At 39.5% G+C, this 20660-nt stretch overlaps 2 protein-coding genes across 2 annotated transcripts in view; both read left to right on the forward strand.

Annotated features, from left to right (window-relative positions):
• Positions 1-15638, forward strand: part of dock8 (dedicator of cytokinesis 8) — a 60181-nt gene extending 44543 nt beyond the window's left edge. The window contains exons 37-48 of the mRNA XM_059336849.1: positions 2724-2882; positions 2963-3063; positions 5035-5227; positions 5861-6004; positions 6472-6603; positions 6965-7099; positions 7568-7657; positions 8128-8364; positions 8666-8809; positions 9931-10037; positions 12399-12569; positions 13788-15638. Coding sequence (XP_059192832.1) covers positions 2724-2882; positions 2963-3063; positions 5035-5227; positions 5861-6004; positions 6472-6603; positions 6965-7099; positions 7568-7657; positions 8128-8364; positions 8666-8809; positions 9931-10037; positions 12399-12569; positions 13788-13839 — 1665 coding nt within the window. The 3' untranslated portion in view covers positions 13840-15638. The remainder of the gene's footprint in view (positions 1-2723; positions 2883-2962; positions 3064-5034; positions 5228-5860; positions 6005-6471; positions 6604-6964; positions 7100-7567; positions 7658-8127; positions 8365-8665; positions 8810-9930; positions 10038-12398; positions 12570-13787) is intronic.
• A 608-nt stretch (positions 15639-16246) lies between these two features.
• Positions 16247-20660, forward strand: part of aopep (aminopeptidase O (putative)) — an 85805-nt gene continuing 81391 nt past the window's right edge. The window contains exons 1-3 of the mRNA XM_059336501.1: positions 16247-16394; positions 18296-19170; positions 19958-20127. Of these exons, the coding sequence (XP_059192484.1) occupies positions 16353-16394; positions 18296-19170; positions 19958-20127 (1087 nt within the window). The 5' untranslated portion in view covers positions 16247-16352. The remainder of the gene's footprint in view (positions 16395-18295; positions 19171-19957; positions 20128-20660) is intronic.

The following is a 20660-nucleotide window of genomic DNA, read 5'->3' on the forward strand; positions in this document are numbered from 1 at the left end:
ACTGTCTACTTCTTTAATATAGTGTATGGTTGTAAGCATCCACACACACATACAGAGCATATGTCAGGCTTGTGTTACCTTCCTGTCAGATAAAACCTTATCTAACATCTAAGCTTGCAGAAGAAATTGCATTTATACTGGATCAAATTGAATTTAAGTGCACATGAGAGTTCAGAATTGTTTATGATACATGTTCTCATGAACACACAGAGAAGTGGGGAGTCACAAACATCTCAGTCTATCTTCTCCACTTTTCCCCTTCTGCTCCGCTTTAATATCTTTTCCGTGTCTATTTTGAGCATGCCGCAGAAAGTTTCTGCTGAAGGATGTGTCTCTGAGTAGAGAGCAGAGAGATATGTCACTGTCTGCCTCTCCATGTTCCTACCCCTCTTTAACTAATGACAGCCAGATCTCTGTGTGCGTGTGTGTGTGTGTGTGTGTGTGTGTGTGTGTTTGAGTACATATGTGTGAGTGTGTAAGTATGTGTCCCTCAAGGGCAGGCAGGGAGCGTGAAAGCGGTGGAAAGGAGGAAATCATGATAGAGATAGGGGAGTGTTTTTGCCAGAGGTGAAGCAATGATGGAGGGAAATAAAAAAAGAGACAGATCTGAAGGAAGTAAGGTTCAGGATTGAGTATCTTCTTTCATTTTCTCTGCTAGTTCGATAACTGCTGTTGCAGTCGATATTTCCTGTGTTTACAGTCTGTACACTTTAATGAAAGTCAGACACCAGCCTGTGGAGCACACTTTACACACACACACACACACACACACACACACACACACAAACAGTATCTACAGTTAAAGGAGCGTATTTCCCATCTGCGTGCCCCGGCGTATGTTTGTTTATATGGTGTATACAGAGGGAGCTGTGATCTGAATTAGCGTAGCAGCAGTATGACTCATTCATACAGAACTTACTCTCCACCTCTTCCTTTGTTTATGTTTTTATCCCTTCATCTGCCCTCGTCTTGCTCTCTGTCTGTCACACACACTTTTTTCCTCTGTCCATCTTTTACTTTAATTTTAGATTGTGGTAGTAAAACGAGAAAATGCCAGGCTTTTTTCCCCCTCAGAAATGGAACAAATCACTAAAAGCAGATACTTGTGGTTGTCCGGTTATGGAAAGATCGGAAAGAAAGCCAGAGGAAAAAGGGGCATATGAGAAAGAAAAGGAGGGAGAAAGACAAAGAGGGTTGTGTGTTGACTTAAGCTATCATTTAGGGTACTTTTGAGCCCGCACACACACGTACACACCGAGTTAGAGGGCAGTGATGGGTGGTTAGGCTCTGGCTCCATGCTCAGTTGAACAGAATGGGGCCGTAGAGATGATCCATGGGTGATTATGTCTCTGCTAATGGGAGATCATTTCCCGCTTAGCTGGTCATGCTGGAGATAGATGGGACTTCACACATACACGAGCACACTCACTCTCACACATGCACACAGTCCTCGCTGGAGAGGATGGAGGGGTGTTTGTCAGGCCTGTTATCTTGGACAGGTAGTGTGAAGGATGGAGAGACAAGGAAAGGGAGGGAGGAAGGGACAAAAGATGAGAAGAGAGAACAAAAAAACAGCTTTCCATTCATATTATTGCTTATTATCCTCTTTCAATTGTATAATAATGGTATCTGTTGCAGTTATCCTATTCTGTGTGCTGTCAAATGGCGATAAGTAGCTGAAATGAACATGGCACAAGCAAAAGTGTCTCAAAAGCCACCATATTGCACGACTCGGAAATGACTTGGAAATCTTAGATACGTTTGCGCGTTACCTATCCTCATAGTATAGTGCATTTTACATCTATTTTATTGTATTATTTTGAAATAAAATAAATGCAATTGTCCATGCAGTAAATGTCAATAAAAAATACAAAAAGAGAAGGTTCCATACAGTGAAGTATACAGTTGTTTTTTTATGCATACATATACTGACATATGTATGACAGGAATTCTACATGTGAATACAATTTATATTAGTAGAGTAGAGTAGTAATAGTAGTTCCCCCTTATTGAGTTCAACACATTAAACATGAACATTAAGAACACAAAAAGTGTGTATATAACCTCCAAACTTGGTAAAATCAAATAAAAAAATCACAACAGTACATAGTTTCCAGACAGTTTCAAATTATTCAAAATTATGAGTTTCCAAAAACTCTACATAGGGTCTCCACCAGCGATTAAAGTGCCTATCTTTCCTTTTTTATAATATATGTTTGCTTCTCCAAAGCTAGAGAGGCAGCAAGCTCCTTCCTCCATATTAGACAATATTAGGTACATCAGTGCTTTATGGAGCCATAAGAATGATAAATCCATTGTTTAACATATATTATAGGACATTTTAAAGACTATTATGAAATTCAAAGCACATAGGGTACTTTGGAACTCACAAACAAACATAATGGCCTTTCTGATAAAAATCCATGCCATGGCCATTAGTCGAAGTTTTATGGTAACTAAGCAATTTAGAGGCAAATGTATCGAGCCAGATGAAAGCATTTGTCTATTATGTGTTAGTGCGCTTCATCTAGCCATTGAATACATTTTATTTTTTTCTATAGCTTGCAGTGAAGGCATCAACAATACTTTTAAGTCTGGAAATCCATAGTCATATAAAATTCAGCCTGGCTATGCTGCCGTTTCAAATCAGAAAATTCCTCTATGATGAACACTGCAGAATGTTTAACACTGACACTCACTGCCGTCTCCTCTGTCTTTGTCAGAACTTCTCAAGAGTGAAAATGCAGGTCACCATGTCTCTGGCCTCGCTGGTGGGCAAGTCCTCAGACTTCCAGGAGGGATATTTACGATGCTCGCTCCGCACCATCCTGGCTTATGCAGAGGAGGACACTGAGATGCAGAACACTCAGCTGCCCTCACAGGTATTAAATGCTACTGTATTACATTGCTGGTGTTGATCGGATCACAGCCTCATACCTGCTTCTTGTGTTTCAATTTTCAGGTGGATGAACTTCTAAGAAACCTGAACAGTATTTTGTCAGACACAGTGAAGATGAGGGAGTTCCAGGAAGACCCTGAGATGCTCATGGACCTCATGTACAGGTGAGAAACACCATCATCACCTGGGAAAATCTGTCTCTTTGTCCCTCTCTGTCTTCATTGGTCTCTCTCTCTCTCTCCCTCTCTCCCTCTCTCCCTGTGGTTTCTCTCTATGTTGTGCTGCTGGTTCCTATTTCTCTGTGGTCTGGGCTGTTTTGTCTCTATTTGGTGCCCTCACTATGGTAACCATGTGGTAGCAGTTTAGTCTTCTGATCTGGCTTTGTGTATATGCAAATGCAAACAGTGTGTGTACAAGCGAGTGTGTGTAAGAGAACACGAAGGGGAAACAGTGGGACAAAGACAGCATACATGTGCTGTGTGTTGATTTAGGCACTTTACCGCAACATGCTCTAATGTCACCTACATGTGCCATTCATCATGCACCTTTCTGTTTGGGTTTTGCTCCCAGTCACCTGATGAGTGTTTGATGGCTGCACAGAATGACCTGTTAGGTTTACACACTTACCTAGACTCACCCCGATGTTTACTTCCGAGCTCCCAAACACACAGGTCATTGATGCACAAGACATTTGGTCTCCAGATGCTTGAATTCATTTGTATAGTGTAGTGACTCACCTGCTTTATAAATAAATTCATTCAGAGTGTTTCAGATTTATTCCCATGCTGTTAGGCTAATGATTATTCATGCTTTCCATGAACATGAAAACATTTTCCATATTTTTTGTTGCCCATAAAAACACTAAACGACCGAAACACTTTCATGGCTGCCACTCTCACTCTCATGCACATATTATGTGTTTTGGATATCCAGTCTTTATATGCAGACATATATTTATTCCTATACAGAAGGAATAAAGTGTAATAAACCATCATTCGTCTGACATCATGGTTTGTGTGACACATTTTATGGCACACAGCACACCACTATGAGAGAAGAACTGTGGATATCAAAAAGCAAAGTTGGAAGCTAAGTTGTTCAAAGTCTCAAGAGAGAATATGAGTGTGTTTCCCAGATTGTCAAATTATTCATTCAAATTTCACCGAGCACAAGCAGCTAAAGTTTAAAGCTAGGGTTGGCAGTTTTCTGGAAAAGGAAAAAAAGAAAGGCAGAATTTGAAAATACAGCCCTTCTGCTGCAGCTCTCTCTCTCTGTCCTTAGCCCTTCCCACCAGACAAGCATGCACATATGAATGCACATCATAGTAATCTGTACAGTACTATTCATTTATTTTAATCATCCTGATCGTGACTGTGGTTCCAGTGCTTTTATATAATGCCAATTCTATGAGTATTACGTCTTGTTTTGCAAACTTGTGGCCTTTAAAGCGCTTTGAGATGACAGACGATTGATTTGAGGCTCTTGTCAGCTACATAAACATGAACTTGGATTATCTGCAGCTGTGAGCCTTTGCCTACAGCTAGCAGGAGGCTAACATTTTCTCTCCATCTTGAAAATATGTTGCGCAAAATATGTTTAACAAGTGTTTTATTAAGTTAATTGACAGACTCTCATTTAGATTTTTTTTGGGATGGCTTTGTAGTGTGGGCAGTATTTGCCAATGCTGAAATAACAACATCCTCTGCAGCATTTTCCACTGTTAATTCAGGCTTTCAGCATCTGTAGGGATCTGCATGCTCCCCTGCATATAGGAGTGCACTCTGTAATGTGACCTATGAATAGTCAAAGTCTCCGTTGTGAGCTTCTGAAGCTTGAAAACAGAACTGAGAGGAGGTGCAGAAGTTTAGTTCTCTCAGACCACTTGGACTACAATATGCTGAAGGATATTATGGGATTTTTTCCCTCTCCTTTTACTCCAAGCCTATGCCAAAATGTATTGACATAAATGTATTCGAAGAATGCACAATTAGATGCACTTGTTGTTTCTGCCTTGTTTGACTTTGACTGTCCTTACAAAAAAAGACAATGGGACTTTCACCTGGTTAAATAAAGGAGAGGAAAGAAGAACAAAAACAACAACAATAACAATAACCTCCTTCACTTCCTCTCCTCAGGATAGCAAAGGGCTACCAGACGTCTCCTGACCTCCGTCTGACCTGGCTTCAGAACATGGCAGAGAAGCACAACAACAGGAAGTGTTACACTGAGTCAGCCATGTGTCTGGTCCACGCTGCTGCCCTGGTGGCCGAGTATCTCAGCATGCTTGAAGATCACAAGTACCTGCCTGTTGGCAGCGTCACCTTTCAGGTAGAGAACACAAATACAGATATACACACAAAATGAGCAAGGAACGAATAATTAAAACACTGTCTAGACTGAAATAAGGAAAAAAATACAGAACGGTCACAGCCTCACTAAATAAGCATTCAGAATTTGTTTGTTGTGACTGTTGGTTGTTTTGCTGAACAGAGGCAAAGCCTCCTCTGCACAGCACACCACATCACACATCTCCCCATGGATTTTTTCCAAATTTGGCTGTGTGTGTCCAGAGGGGGGAGCTGTACACTCATAACGTCAACATATAAATATGGTCCCCTGGTAGCACTGCTTAACACAACGCCTTTGAAGTTGAAGGGGGAAAAAAGGCAAATATGCTCCTGTGGGAACATGTGAACAGACTGTTCCCCTGAACAGAAAGCAAACAGTTATAGCAGTAACTGTGATGATGGTGTTATCGATGAGCTGTGTCACACACATGACCTCTGTGGCGCTTTGGTACAGGACACTCTAACCTGCAGCAGTCAGCAGGTCATTGATTGGATGCTCATCAAATTAGTTCCATTTCCCACTGTAGGACATCTCCTTTTAAAGTCAGCCATGTGACTGATTATTTGATTAGGAGGGCTAATTGATTGATTAGCTGACTGATTTTCTCCTCAGAACATCTCCCCCAATGTGCTGGAAGAGTCAGCGGTGTCCGATGACATCCTGTCCCCGGACGAAGACGGGGTGTGTTCAGGACGCTACTTCACAGAAAGTGGCCTGGTGGGATTGCTCGAGCAGGCTGCTGAGCTCTTCAGCAATGTGAGTCAATGAAGCTGCACTGATACTCATGATATTTATGTTGTTTGGTGTTCGGTGTTAACATAGAAAACTGCAGCTGTGTCTCAAATCCATAGTACATACTAATTCTAAAAGGTTTTGAGTATGTCATGTGTTCACACTGGAAAATCTTTAAACATATTATTCCCTATTCTATACCTTATTTAAGATAAAGAATTGAACAAGTGTTACACAGAAGAAGCCTCATGCTTTTACTTCACCCATGACCTTAAAGTTTGTTAATGCAGTAATTTAAAAGCTAGCCAGCTGACATATCCAGATAGCTAGTGATAACATTAGCGGGAAAGCAAACGCTCAGTTTGCGCTGAGTTCTCAACGATTAATAGAAGGACAGTTATGCTTTCAGATTTTTGGTGTTAAATGTGAATCTTTCCTCTTTGTATACTGCATTTTGTCATGCTCACCAGCAGTGATTGCTGTCTCTTCAGGGTGGTCTCTATGAGGCAGTGAATGAGGTCTACAAGATCATCCTACCAATCCTGGAGGCTCACAGAGATTTCAGAAAACTGGCATCCACTCATGACAAACTACAGAGAGCCTTTGACAACATCATTCAGAGGGTAAAATAACTATATAGCCCCTTAGGGGCTGCCTCTTTTATTCAGTTTTGGTTAAAGTAGAACAAGGAGATAGTATACTGTAGATAATGTAGAGAGATCTTCAGCAGAATGGGAAAGCATTTTCTTATTTTGTATTTCTTAAGGACATAGAATGCGTTCCTTTACAATGACTTTAAATCATTAAATAGATCATTGAAAAGGTAGATGTTGTGCTCAACGATACATTTTTCAGATGGTTTACAGGCAGTGTTCTTCACAATAAAGAGCCCATGAAGGGCTATTAACATAATGAGAAATAATTTGTGACTGGTGTCTTACTGATTAGAAAGTGATATAAAATATTGTCTTTGTTGCTCTCCAGGGCCATAAGAGGATGTTTGGAACCTATTTCCGAGTGGGTTTTTATGGGACCAAGTTTGGCGACCTGGACGAACGAGAATTCATTTACAAGGAGCCAGGGATCACACATCTGCCTGAGATATCACACAGGCTGGAGGTACGTGTCTGTGTGTCTGTGTGTGTGTTTGCCCTGATATGCATGTTGTGAATTAATGTGTAATTGAGGTGAAGTGAAAAGTGAAGATGGTGCCTGGGTGAACTGCTGGAATCTGATAATGACTGGGAGACGTAGAGTTATACTGAATGACTGAAGGCAAGACTCACAATCCTCCATCTGTTTTTAGTGACTTCTTAGAGAGCTTGGCATGCATTTGCATGACTAACAGTAGAAATAATGTCATGAAGAGCACTACAATGTCAGCTTCACGCTCAAATCAAATAAGTCGGTGAATCAGATGCCAAATTACATTCAAGTTATTTCATGCTTTTAATGTTCTTTTAGCATTATATTCTTAAATTAATGTTCTTGAATGGCAATGCAATATGTATGATATTTGCATAAAACCACGACAGACTATATTATGAACAATACTGTATATTTACACACAATTTTCCCCTCTCTTAGAACTTCTACAGCCAGTGTTTCGGAGAAGACGCATTAGTGATGATCAAAGACTCGACACCAGTAGACAGAAAACAACTCAGCCCCAGCAAGGTAAGTGACCGTAATGTCACTGATTGCAGCTATATGTCTTCCTGTACTGTAATAAAAACAGTATTAAATAGCTGGTTAATTAATGGTAATGTTATGTTATATCATTTTGTGAATAAAAAAAACACAAAAACCAAATGACTGTTAAGAGCATGTTAAGTGGTAGCTGTGATGACAGTGTTGGTTATGATATTTCAAATAGCAATTGTATTATATATATGTGTGTGTATTTAATATGTGAAGCTAACACTTAAAATGTATACAAATGAATTGTATTCATGTTAAAGGCAGAATGTCTAGACATGTAATGTATCATTTTATATACAGGTACATTGTAGTTTTTTGTATTTCCTAAAGTAGACATGCACACATGTTGAGGTAAACGGAAACAAACTGTAATTCATAAAAGACTGTGTAAGATATATATCGAAACTGAAACTGTCAGTAAACAGTACACCACCACTCCTCTCCAGGCATATATCCAGATCACTTACGTGGAGCCCTTCTTTGATGACTACGAGATGAAAGACCGGATGACAAACTTTGAGAAGAACTTCAACCTGCGGCGTTTTATGTACACCACGCCTTTCACCAAGAGTGGGCGGCCACGGGGGGAACTCAACGAGCAGTACAAGAGGAAGACCATCCTCACCACCATGCATGCCTTCCCCTACATCAAAACTCGCATCAACGTCATCCAGAAAGAGGAGGTAAGTGTCAAAATGGTGGTGAAGAAAATTTTGTAGTTTAAATGCACACAATGCCATTTTCTGCTGCTATTATCCCAGTGATTAAAACCAGTAAAAACACTCAATAAAGCAGTTTCACCTTAAAAATAAGTGTTTCTCGGATGCTGTTTGGCAAACAGCTGTCGATGAATGAAACAGACCATTGATTAAAATTATGGATTGCTCATTTTTAGACATTTTAATGTGGAAAAGTTATTCCTTTTAAGACATTCTGGTGATTACATAAATACATTTGTACAATATAACCTCTCTCTGTTTCCAGTTTGACCTGACTCCCATTGAGGTGGCTATAGAGGACATGCAGAAGAAGACTAGAGAGCTAGCAGTTGCCACACACAGAGAACAGCCTGATGCTAAGATGTTACAGATGCTGCTACAAGGCTCCGTGGGAGCCACTGTTAACCAGGTACGAGCATTGCAAATGTTTTTGTGAATGAAGGCACTGCTCCCATTTTACACGACTGCCTGTCTCTTCCTATTATAGCTGAAATGATCACTTACTTTGTGCTTAACCCAAATGATGGCTGTTCTCCCACAATGATTGCTCTTTATATCACATGTAGCCCTTTTGTTCCCTGAGTGTTCTTCTTAATGTCCAGGGGGAAACCAGAATAATTTGCCTCTATTTATCTTATCACATTTACAGTTTCCATTGTAGTCACAGGGTGCAGGTGGGAGACATGACAGTGATCACACATCAAAGCCTTCACCCCATCCACAACCATAATCCTCCCTTTGCTTTTCCCCTGATTTAGTTAAAATGTCAATTCATGGCCCTTCTTTCCTTTCATGTCCCTGCTGCACGGCATGCTGAACCGGAGGTCTTTGATCTGATAGCTTCCAGGTCCTGCCAGTCTGGCGAATGTTGGAGTAATGATGAAGCTAGCTACAGCGTCGCCGCTCCCTCCCCCTTTATGCTTTATCTTCCAACGTCTAATCTGACAGGTCCCTCGCTCCGACCTGATGGTTGTATACATAACGCTAATGCTCAGCAGCTCCGTAAACATATAACTCTTGACTGTAATCAGCACAGGAGGCTGGGTTTCTGTGTGTGGGTCCGCAGCTCAGACCAAGAACTGAGGCCCAGGCTCAATGCGTTAATGATGCTAATCAGAGCTGTTTAACTGTGCCTGTCGTGATGCAGGCACTATGTGTGCGTGCTGTGGTTTTATGATGAATATAAGTTAGGATAACAAGATCTCATACTGGGCAAATGGGAGCCAAATGGTGGGTGTATGCAGGGTTAGCGGTGACATTAGCCATGCAGGAGGCTAATCATGGCTCCTTCTCTGATCTGATATCTTCCTCATGTTCTAGTTCAGCATCTCGGGGATGCATTAGGCATTCAGTTAGGAAGTCATTTCCTCCTGCCTGAATGAGGGGCATTCTCATCCCTCCTTTGTTCATACACTCTCAAATGTTTCCTCTCTTTCCTTCCTCCAGTCGGTTTTTGCTTTCTCATTTTTTTTCCTCTAACCCTGTCTCTTTGTTTTTGTCCCTTTCCTCCCTCTCCGCCCCCTGTTGTAGGGCCCATTGGAGGTAGCCCAGGTCTTCCTGAATGAGATCCCAGCGGACCCAAAGCTCTTCCGTCACCACAATAAACTGCGTCTGTGTTTCAAAGAGTTTATAATGAGGTAAGATACGATCAAAGAAACACCACCTAGTGACTACACACTGCACAAAAGTCATTCAAAAATGAGGGAAAACACCATAAAATGCAAAAAAACTAGAACTTTCACAGTGAGCCAAAAAACCTTGAGGAGTTCACCAACTATTCTACTTGAAATATTCATCTCTGCTTTTCTTTATTGTTACCAGTGGCTAGCACTGGCTCAGGAGGTGGAAGTATAAAACAATACATCAAAGAGATTTCTAGGTAGAAGATTCTGTATCTTTGTGACTTGCAGGAGTGAAAGTCGTCTCCAGGATGCTCTATGTATACATCATTACTGGTGTCAGTGTAGGAAGATAAAAGAGCGCTGTTGACAACTGTGACTGATGGAGACTGATATCCTGCTGTTTAAGCGGTGTCAGTCAAGCTGCAGAGATGGAGGTGATAATCGGCAGCAAAGTGTACAGTACACCCAGTGATAGTTAAAGAAGCCAAACAGGTACAGTAAGGGGATTGTGAGATAATATAACCCATTGCGACAGGGGATATTTTTTTCAGTTTCTGTATGAGAGTGGAAGATATTTTTCTTCATAATATCAAGGAGCGCTTTGTCTTCTTAAATAGCAAAGGTTTATTGTTCCCAAGAGTTTCATTATATTTTGAATATTCAGAATATAATTTAAAACCACCCTACCCACGGCAGTGTATCTGAGAATATGCTGATTATGTGCAGGAGACGACGTGTGTGTGTGCGTGTGTGTTTGTGCGTGTGTGTTTGTATATGTGTGCTTTCATCTCTTGGGCATTTGCAGTTTGCCTCCAAAAGGTGGTTTTCATTTTCTAACCCTCATGTCGAATCCAAGCTGCCTTGATTGCTACAAGCAGGTTGGCAAATATTTACTGTAATTTCATAAAGGTTTGTTTTCTATCCTAAATCCAGGCATACTGACCCTTTGCATGCCAATCTTCTTGACAGTGGCTTTCTCATTAAATCCACTAAAAAAACACTATTTTCTAGGTTTGAACTAAATTCCTCAGACTCAAACACGTTTTCTGCTGTGCAACTTATTTCTGTGCTTTTTTATCTGCATCATCACTGTTAAGAGACAACTGTAATGTTCAGGGTAGGTCTGCATGATATATGATGAATATAGACATGTGCAACTGAATTGGGAATTTATGCAACATTTTTCCAAATTTCCTGTTCTTTTGAATGAACGGTCTTCTCCTTTTGTGCATGATATCAGACAAAACTATACCCTTAATTAAAATTAAAACCTAATGTCAGTGGCAGGTAAGTATTGAAAGTTTTTAATTAATAGATATGACCATGCAAGCATCCAGGCATTTCTGCATATACTGTACACAGAAATAGAAAGACAATGTGAAAGAAAGGCAAAAACTAACAACATTAGATCTGCATAATAGCTCTCAAAGTTAATGTCACTTGCATTTAACTTGTGCATGGGTGGTATTTCTAAGACATATTATTAGATTAGAGATTATAATAAGGCTTGAAGAGAAGAATGTTGGATGGAATTTTTTTCTTGAATGTCAGCTCAGAAACAAGAGAATGAGGTGGTAAATTCATGAAGATGAATTGTAGATACATCATAATTATTTTAACATTTTCAAACCATGCAGTCAGATGGAGGGCTACATACCAGTAGAAGTTTTTATGCCTTGGAAAATCCTTTACTCTCTATGCATATTTATTGTATACTGTTACATGACATTGCTGTTTCCATATTACCCTCTTTAAAAACTAAGAGATAAACTCAGACATGTGTTTGTAATCATTCCAGTCCCTCTTATTTCCTGCAAACTGCTCTGTTTGTTGGCCATTAGACATATTGTGATAGAGTATATCCTATCATACTTGCCCCTTAGCTTAGTTCAGCTCATATCTTGTGGTGCTCGCCTCTACAGTACCATAAAGCATAAGAGAGAATAGGATTTTTTTTTGTAATTTGTGATTTGGAGATTTATCTCTGCTTCCCTGTTTCACTGTGTTGTGAAACAGCTCTGTGGGTCATTTACAGTTTAGCTCACATTCTAGCTGAGGTACTTGGAATGATCTAATATAGAAGTTCCTTACAGTCAAGTACATTGTTAACTCACATTTAGAGTTCTGGCATGTAAAAGGGGTCCAATTTATGTCAAGTAGTTCCAGGATGTTGTTAGCATGAAACAATGCAGTGCATTTCTGAAGACGTGGGGACCGAGAGGGGATTACTGCAAGATTGCTTTCATACAATCATTGCTGAAGCTGCTCTTTAATTTGAGGTTATTGCATTAAAAAGGTCAAGGAGTACATTCAACTCATTTTCATCATCTCAAAATGCAATATAAAACCGATTTCTCCCTGCTCTCTGTTCTGTAGGTGTGGTGAGGCGGTTGAGAAGAACAAGCACCTGATCACGTTTGACCAGAAGGAGTACCAGCAGGAGCTGAAGAAGAACTACAACCGCCTGAGAGAGAGCCTGAGGCCAATGCTGGAGAGGAAGATTCCTGAGCTGTATAAACCCATCATCAGGCCTCGGCTGGAGAACAGGTAAATAGACCCACCAAGTCAAATAGCCAATATTGTTTTGACAAGAGAGAGAAAACAAAGCACATATCATTGATCTTTTCATCACTGTGTATGATTGCTGAACCCGAAGGAAAGTGAGAACAAATGAAATTGAGCAGCGATCCATTCACACTTTCCGTGTCACCTCTACAAAAATTGATAGCTGAACCAGAGCCACAGTACACAGATTGAGCGTCGAACCGATGCCACGGCCACATTGTTGGTAAAGACGGGCTTCTCACTAAGTGCTTTTATGATTGACCATGGTGATCTTGATACATCTGTCGTGAAGAATTTCCATGCTGAGCAGGATACTTATCCCTCAAATTTAGGTTTTTCTATCGATTACTCTGCCTCTGAATTGTGAATAGAGCTTTTGAAATCAGTTGCATGTTCTTGATCAAATTAACTAGGATGAGGCCTGATAATAACACCAGCAAAATAACATCAAAATGTTCCTAAAATAAAAAAGTATATCCCTGTTGGTAAGGATTCTTGAGTTTCTTGCCAATATTGATATTTGAGAGTTAAAGGGATCCGATACCAGTATAACAACACATATTATTGAATATTACATCTAGCATCTAACATCTGCAATAAGTAAGTATTCCATAGTGGTAGTTGAGTTATCCACCTACTTCTACAGCTCAATTTGTTGTACGGGATGTAATAAACGCAATGATTAGCAAATCCTGTTCAACCTATTTGCCATTGAAAACAGTACAAAGACATTTAATGTATATATTTAATCTTGAAAAATATACACCCATTCTGAATTTGATGCGTTTTTTTGTTTTAGTTTTGCACAGCATCCCCACTTTTTTTTGGAATCGGGGTGGTAATAAATCATATATTATGGTAATAAAACATAATCCAAGTTTCAATATCCTACTTTTTTTTTTTTTTTTTACACTAAATCCTGTCATATATGACCATGTCTAACATCTAGGCCTCTGTGAAGTATCACAGTAGTTAATGGGTCAGTTAAGTATATCTTACACTTTTTAAATATGCCATTGCAGGTTGTTGAGAGTGAGTAATTGATAGAAAAATTGCCTTGCTCATTTCCCCTGCGTCTCTACTCTACACCTACCTGCCCTGACCCTTCCTCCTCCTCCTTCTCCTCTTCCTCATCATCTTATCTTGTGCTTCTGTCTCTTCCTCGTCTTCCCTCATCCACTTGTCCTCTCCGTCTCACAGGGACTCCTTCAAACGCCTAAGTTTCCGCAGAGCTCAGGAGGAAAACTCCTGAGATGCCAAGACTCGTCTGAGAGAGAGAGAGTGCTACGGAGAGGAAGGGAGGCTGTCACACAAGCGAGAGAGGGAAAGATGAGATGAAAGAGAAGAAAAACAAGGAAATGAACTGCTGGTGATACCCTTTCACTCCTCTGCGTTGGAGCAGTACACCTTGTCCACAATGGAGGACTTATGGTTTCTCAACAGTCCAGCAGTGTTTTTTAATGTCTGCTGCACGTCCACTTTTATGATTTCATGGTTGCTTGTTACAGGAGGCAAAAGGAGAGTGAGCACATAAAAATATGGAGGTGGGAAATCTCAAGCAAAGTGTAGCTTATTGAGCATTTCACTGTAGAATCTTCAGATGCGCTGGCTCTGTTGATTTCATTTTTTTAAGATACCTGCAAGTCCTAATAATGCTGCAAACATTTCCTCTGGGTTGGTAAAGAGGCTGACTAGAGTTGCTCTCTGAGGTCCTTGCTGGCCCAGGGCCTGTGTATGTGCCAATAATGCCCGTGTCCTGTTTGTACATGTATGTAAATGTGTGAATGGATATGTGTTTATTTAGATAATGATCCGAGTAGAAGATTTTGGTGCCAAACTGAAGTCACTTTGTACTCAGTGATGATAAATGATTCTGTTATGTGCTAAAGGGCCTCTGAAATTCCACTCTGGGCGTCTATGCATGAAATGTGCCACTTAGAGCAGCAAGAGTATGGATAGATTTGTGCACTGGAAAAATAGACACAATTTCCTGTGTTAGCTCTCAAGGCCATTCTTGTCTTAATATTATTGGACATACAGTACCTGGCCGTGTAGCTAATGTAGAGTTTAACTTATTGAGAGTTATCTGATGTAATTTCGCAGGAGGCGGATCGACTTATCTGAGGCTCTAAATTACACATGGCTTATCTCTAAATCCACATTTTGTATATAGTAGAGGTATTACATCAGATAGCTGCAAAGATGTTTACAAAGGTATGAAAAACTATTTTGCATTTTATTTTATGGAAATGTATTTTTAGATGAATAACAGCAATAATGATATTAATTGGAAATAATATTCAGTAGGCAGGATTCAGTGACTGAGTGTACTGTAACGATCTCAGTGTATGTTCCAGTCTTTTCAGTACCTGTTTGTAAATAGTCCACTTCATAAGATACACACAGTGCCAAATGTAATTCCTTTCCTTTTCTTAGGAACTGAGATACTTAACTAGAAATGCAACATTTAGACAAGTCACTCCACACAGCTCTGCTTCGCAATGTGAATTATGTTTACTCCATATGTCAGAATACATTCCAGAGGAGAAATTTACTACTGCTTTGCAGTATTGAATAGTGGCAACATGATTTTATTTGACATCCATGAAACAGCTCATTTCATTGCTGTTATGTTGGAGCTCATTCTCTATTTCAGTAATGTTAATGCACTGTTTCAAAAGTGGGTATACATTTTATATACATTATTAATACTAATTTGAATATTTTTTTCGCTCTGTTTCCAGGTACATCTCTTATTTATGAACTGTTGAATGTTTTGAAAATGGCTAAATAAGATTTTAAAAAGTAATATAGTATGTGTTAATTATGAGTATTAATTCAAATGTATACCTATTTTTGAAAACATGCAGTACGTTGCTTAAAGTTGGTGTTATAAAATATATTGGTGGCATTCAACCACTGGAGACTGCATTTATGTGTCTTTTTCAGTCATTTTTATGTTCATTCCTGATGTGTTGTATTAAATGTGGAATTTTTACTTGTCATGCATACAATGCTGTTGACACACCTGAATAAAACTTAATATATGCACATTTGTCATCACTGTTTGTAATGCCTATTTTAAATGTTTGCTTTTTATGAGTTAAAATTAAATGGCCTTCTAAAAATATATATTAATATAAATGATAATACTGATAAACCTTACTTAGCACCTTAAAGAAGAAATTACAATTTGAAATGGAAAAAATAAAACAAAAAGGACTACAATGAAATAAAATACCCAAATGTAATATAAAATATAAAAGGCCATAACTTTGAAAAAGGTAAACATGTTGGGGAAAAAAATGTGCATTAATAGTTTTTTAAGTTTTAAGAAGTGATTTAAAAGATGTCAGATTTTGTAATCAATATTACAGAGCCTGACATTTATTTAAGGCAACTTAGATACTGCAGATAAAGTGGTCATTAATGTGCCAAATCATCACTATAATCACTTTTTTTAAAATTTAATTTACATTTTAGGGTTACAGTTATCTGAAGTAGTACAGTAGTTATTTAATTTACTTGTCTTTTTTATTTTTTCCATTTTTTTTTAATTTTATTTATTTATCTTTAATGTGATAATTACGGATAGAGTTAAGTCGACTTCCTGCTGATGAATAAAATGTATCTCTGCAAAGAAATATTTTCAACCATCAATCTTGGATAAACCATTGAATAAACGGATATATATAAACTACAAAGCGAGTTTAAAAGGCGGGAGGAACTCGGGTAAGAAACTACAATCCGCTGCCGTCGCGCTATATGCGACGTCATCACTGCACGACGTCGACAAGACGGAAACAGGTTTGTTGTAGTTAGATTTCATTTACAACACGCGAGTGCAGCTGTATGCTGACATTTGTTTTTCTTGTCTACATGCTGTTAAAACCACCGTGTGCTATAGTAAAGTTGGTGATTAATGGCGGCTCTGCTGCTCTAGTTTTTTCCGTTCAGTCTTTAATGACAGAGAGAAGACTTATGTGAAAGTTAGCCCGAACTTTGTGCTGTCATGTTGTCAGTTAGCTTCATGGCAGAGTTTAACAGTTTAAAACTCAAACGTTAATTCAAGACTACTCGTCTTTGTGTTGCCTTTTATGAGTCATAGCGTCTTATTGCGCTTTCAGGTCCTCTAATACGACTTCAGTATGTGTGTGTCAAGGTTAAGTGTCACTGAAAAGTACAAGTAACCTATTTGAACCGTGTAATTCAGATAAAGATGAAGCCTTGACGATGGGAGCAGTAACGTTACGTTGCATCTGGTCTGACTTTTGTATGCATAAAGGCAATCTTTTACCTGTTTTGCCTGCAAGAGACTTCTGTGTTTCCCAGTACAGTGCGCCCTATTGTTTTGCTTTAATCTGACATGCTTTTAATTGAAACATTTAATAAATATTACCCAGTAAACCCATGTCATTATCAATTAAATGCACCAGGGGCAGGGGAACATCTTTTTCAGGTTTCAATTAGGCTATGTGGTCTGTAGACCCTGGGAAAGAACATAGAACTGGGCAAGTAGGTCTATCTGCAGATTCACAGTATTACATGACATGCCCTGGTAACTGTAGCAGCTTGGTAAATTTAGGCGCCAGAACAGCATGCTAAGATTTAGAGACAAAAGATATTTAGGTTTAAGATCATTGGGTGCACGCCAATACCCATACAACCATATCATTTAATAGACCAAAAACAAAAAAGATTAAGTGTGTATATCAAATGCAGTGTGCTAAAAATACCATGATGTCCTACTGCATCTGGTTGCATTTTGCAGCATGTAAACTATGAAGAAATCTGCGATTTGTGACGCAACATAGATTTGTTGTAAAATAAGTATGTTAAACCCAGAAGTCACCTCAAGGGGCGTGTTATATAGTAAAGTGGGTGTATAATGTATACTGTATGGACCCTGAACTTTCACCTATATGGTATCTATCCCGATTCTACAAAGCTCATAGTGACATAAGAAATGTAAAACTCTTGGAGTTGCTCTTTGCTTTTGTTATTCTATTCTATAGTAACAGTATGCAGAAATACAGTGAGTCACTTGTTTACACGTGAGTGTGTTACTATATTCACATTAGGAGCAGAGTTAGAAACAGAGCAGTCATATAACTCTTACAGTAATGAGAGTTATATGAGCTGTAGATATTATCCTTTGTTTTTGTGTGCTCAGAATTATATGAATATACTCCTGTACTGATAAACCTCTGAGGATTTCCTGCTGTATATGGTTATTGCACCTCTGTCTCTTGCCAAGCCTGCTTCATGCCCCAAGCTGACTAAATAGAAGGATTGTGACAGGAAAAACTCTGATATACAGCAGGAGGGCTTTAATATCGGCTGCTGCAAACTGTAAACTGTTCCTGGTGCTGTGCTAAGGTGTTTTGCTATTACTGCTTCATTAACACCGATCAAAATGGGATCGTGAAAGTGTTTTCCTGTTTGGAAACATTTGTGGAATGTGTGAACAGATGGAGTTTGGCATTTAAGTTCGAGTTGAGCATACAGACCCCGACAGATTTGGCATCATCACAGTACACTGGCAGAACACTTAATTCACAGACTTAAGTACATCAGCCCACAGGAAGTTATAGAATATCAGCAAATGGTGTTTGTCTGCAACTTACATAAACACACAATCTGTCTATATTAGATAAATACCTTGTAAATGAAAATATAAATAAATAAAGCTTTATTTGGCTTCCTAGGTTCAGCCATCTTTGGCTCAACTTTGCCGGCGTTTGTGTGACATGGAGCCAGACGAGGACCTACACCCCGACAGAGATGACCTTCCACTCCGAGCCAATACTAACCATATACTTGTCAGACATTATGTGCTTGACCTGAGAGTTAATTTTGACAGGAAGGTTATCAGTGGTAGTGTTGTTCTGTTCCTGGAGCCATGCTCAGGTTTAGAGACTGAAGCTGAGCATGATATTGGACCTGGATCTGGGACTAAAGAGGCTGATGGGGGTCAGGATGTGTCTGTGTGTAAATCTCATAATGTGGATTCACTGGAGGATGATACAAAAGGGCATGTGGAGACTACAACAAGGATGGAGAAGATGTTTGGTGCTGGAGAAAGAGATGGGGCTGAATTTCAGGATTTGTCTAGCACTGGGTCACAGACTGCAGCTGAAACCGAAAATATTCAGTCTTCACATTCATGGGAAAGCACCAGTGCTGGTGATTTCACCTTAGTGCTGGACTGCTGTGACCTCGATGTGTCAAAAGTAGAAGAGGTGGACATCGCCTTTGTGTCAGCTAAATCTCCCCTCCTACCAGAGGTTGCATCTGAGAGGTCAGGTGTCAGATCGGTGAACCCACAAGCAGACTTTATTCAGAACCTTATCTGCACGTCCTCCAGCCGATGGAGGCAGAAGCAGCAGCTCTTTTTGCTGTGCAGCAGAGCCCCTGGTGCTCAGGATGGCAGCTCACTGCGTTTTTATACAGACAGATGGAGTCTGCAGGTGAGGAAGAAGGGGGTCACGTCACCTCAGGAGTTCCCTCGTGCTCTCAGGATTTGGTATGAGACCAGACCGACAGGAGGATCTGTGAGGTGGACCAAAGACCAGGACAACAGGTTTGTCTCAGGTTGTAAATCACTCAAGCCTCAGGTTGAAAACGATTACATTTCTGGTTAATTTAATCGAGAAGTTATGTCCAGGAATAAGGGGGATTTTTGAAATTTCAATCTAAAAACTGTACCTTTTATTTAATAGTGAACTTATTTGGGGGAATAATATACATAAAGTTTAGTTCACTTGAAACCCTGAAGGTGTGCACACGGCCCACATTGTCGGCTCAAATGTTTAAGGTACCTTTCCCCATTCATAACATGCGAGCTAGCTAACTCACCACATGACACATTTCACAGTGTATGTAATTGACAGAATAATAGATTTATTTGGCAAATGAAAGGTGGCTGCTTAGAAGGTTAGTTTCTATCTGTATACAACATGGTAAATACAGCCTGTGCAGATAACCCATAAATTGCTTTTAATTCCCATGGAAAATTTCCGCCTTGAATATTCCTGGAATATCTTTTGCAACCCTATTCAATCCATTCAATAAAACAGTGGTTTTGTAGCATGATTAGACTTCCTCTTAAAAAATGTAATACTGGCAACTGGCAGCACGTCTGCTCTGAATTCTGCTAGTCAAATTATAGTGCAATATTCTGAGCTTGCCATGTTAGAATAGAATAATACTGATTCATTAATTCACAAAAACACGCCTCGGGCTATTATATTCTGTTCTGTGTGTGGATGATTTACGTGTGTGTGTGTGTGTGTGTGTGTGTGTTTTGGTGGCTCCTTTGAGCATTGAAATGAGGGTTGTTTATAGTTTACCATTGTTTACCCTTCCAGGGTGTGTGTTTACACTGCCGGTTCTCCCATCAACAACCGAGCCCTCTTCCCCTGCCAGGAGCCGCCTGTTGCCATGTCAACATGGCAGGCAACAGTACGGGTCCCCAGTGAGTGTGTGGTTTTGATGAGCGGGGAGGAGCAGACTGTACCTATTGAGGACGGGGACACACGTAAGCTGTTATTTCACCAACCAGAAGTCAAGTGGATTTTATTAACCCTAAATCACACATTTGACTCAAAGGGCTTTTATCCTGTACAGCATACAACATATTCTGTCTGTAGGTCCTTGTTTAGAAGATGTGGGCTATTGTGACAAACTATTCATCATTAATAAAAGTACATTTAACAGATTTATATTTTTTCCTGGCTTATTTTGTTCAATGAAAGAAAGGGGTTATGGATTAGTTTTGGTATTATTGGGACCTGAACTTCAGGTATCTCATTGGCAAAACATTTTAAATAAGACTTTATTTTTTTTAGTGTGAATAAATACATTTAAAAAAATCCTTTTTTAATATATTAACACACGCATTATTGTGATATGCTTGGAAGAGATTGATTAATAAAGCTTTGAGAAGATCTACACTTTATCCGTCAATAGTAAATCTCATTGTCATTTCATGGAAAGAGGTAAAAATATTTTACGCCACTTTTATGGGTGACTGTGTAAATGCTGCTAGATGAAAAGGATTGCTGCCAAACC

This window comes from Centropristis striata, chromosome 7, assembly GCF_030273125.1.
Source record: "Centropristis striata isolate RG_2023a ecotype Rhode Island chromosome 7, C.striata_1.0, whole genome shotgun sequence".
NCBI classification, from domain to species: domain Eukaryota; kingdom Metazoa; phylum Chordata; class Actinopteri; order Perciformes; family Serranidae; genus Centropristis; species Centropristis striata.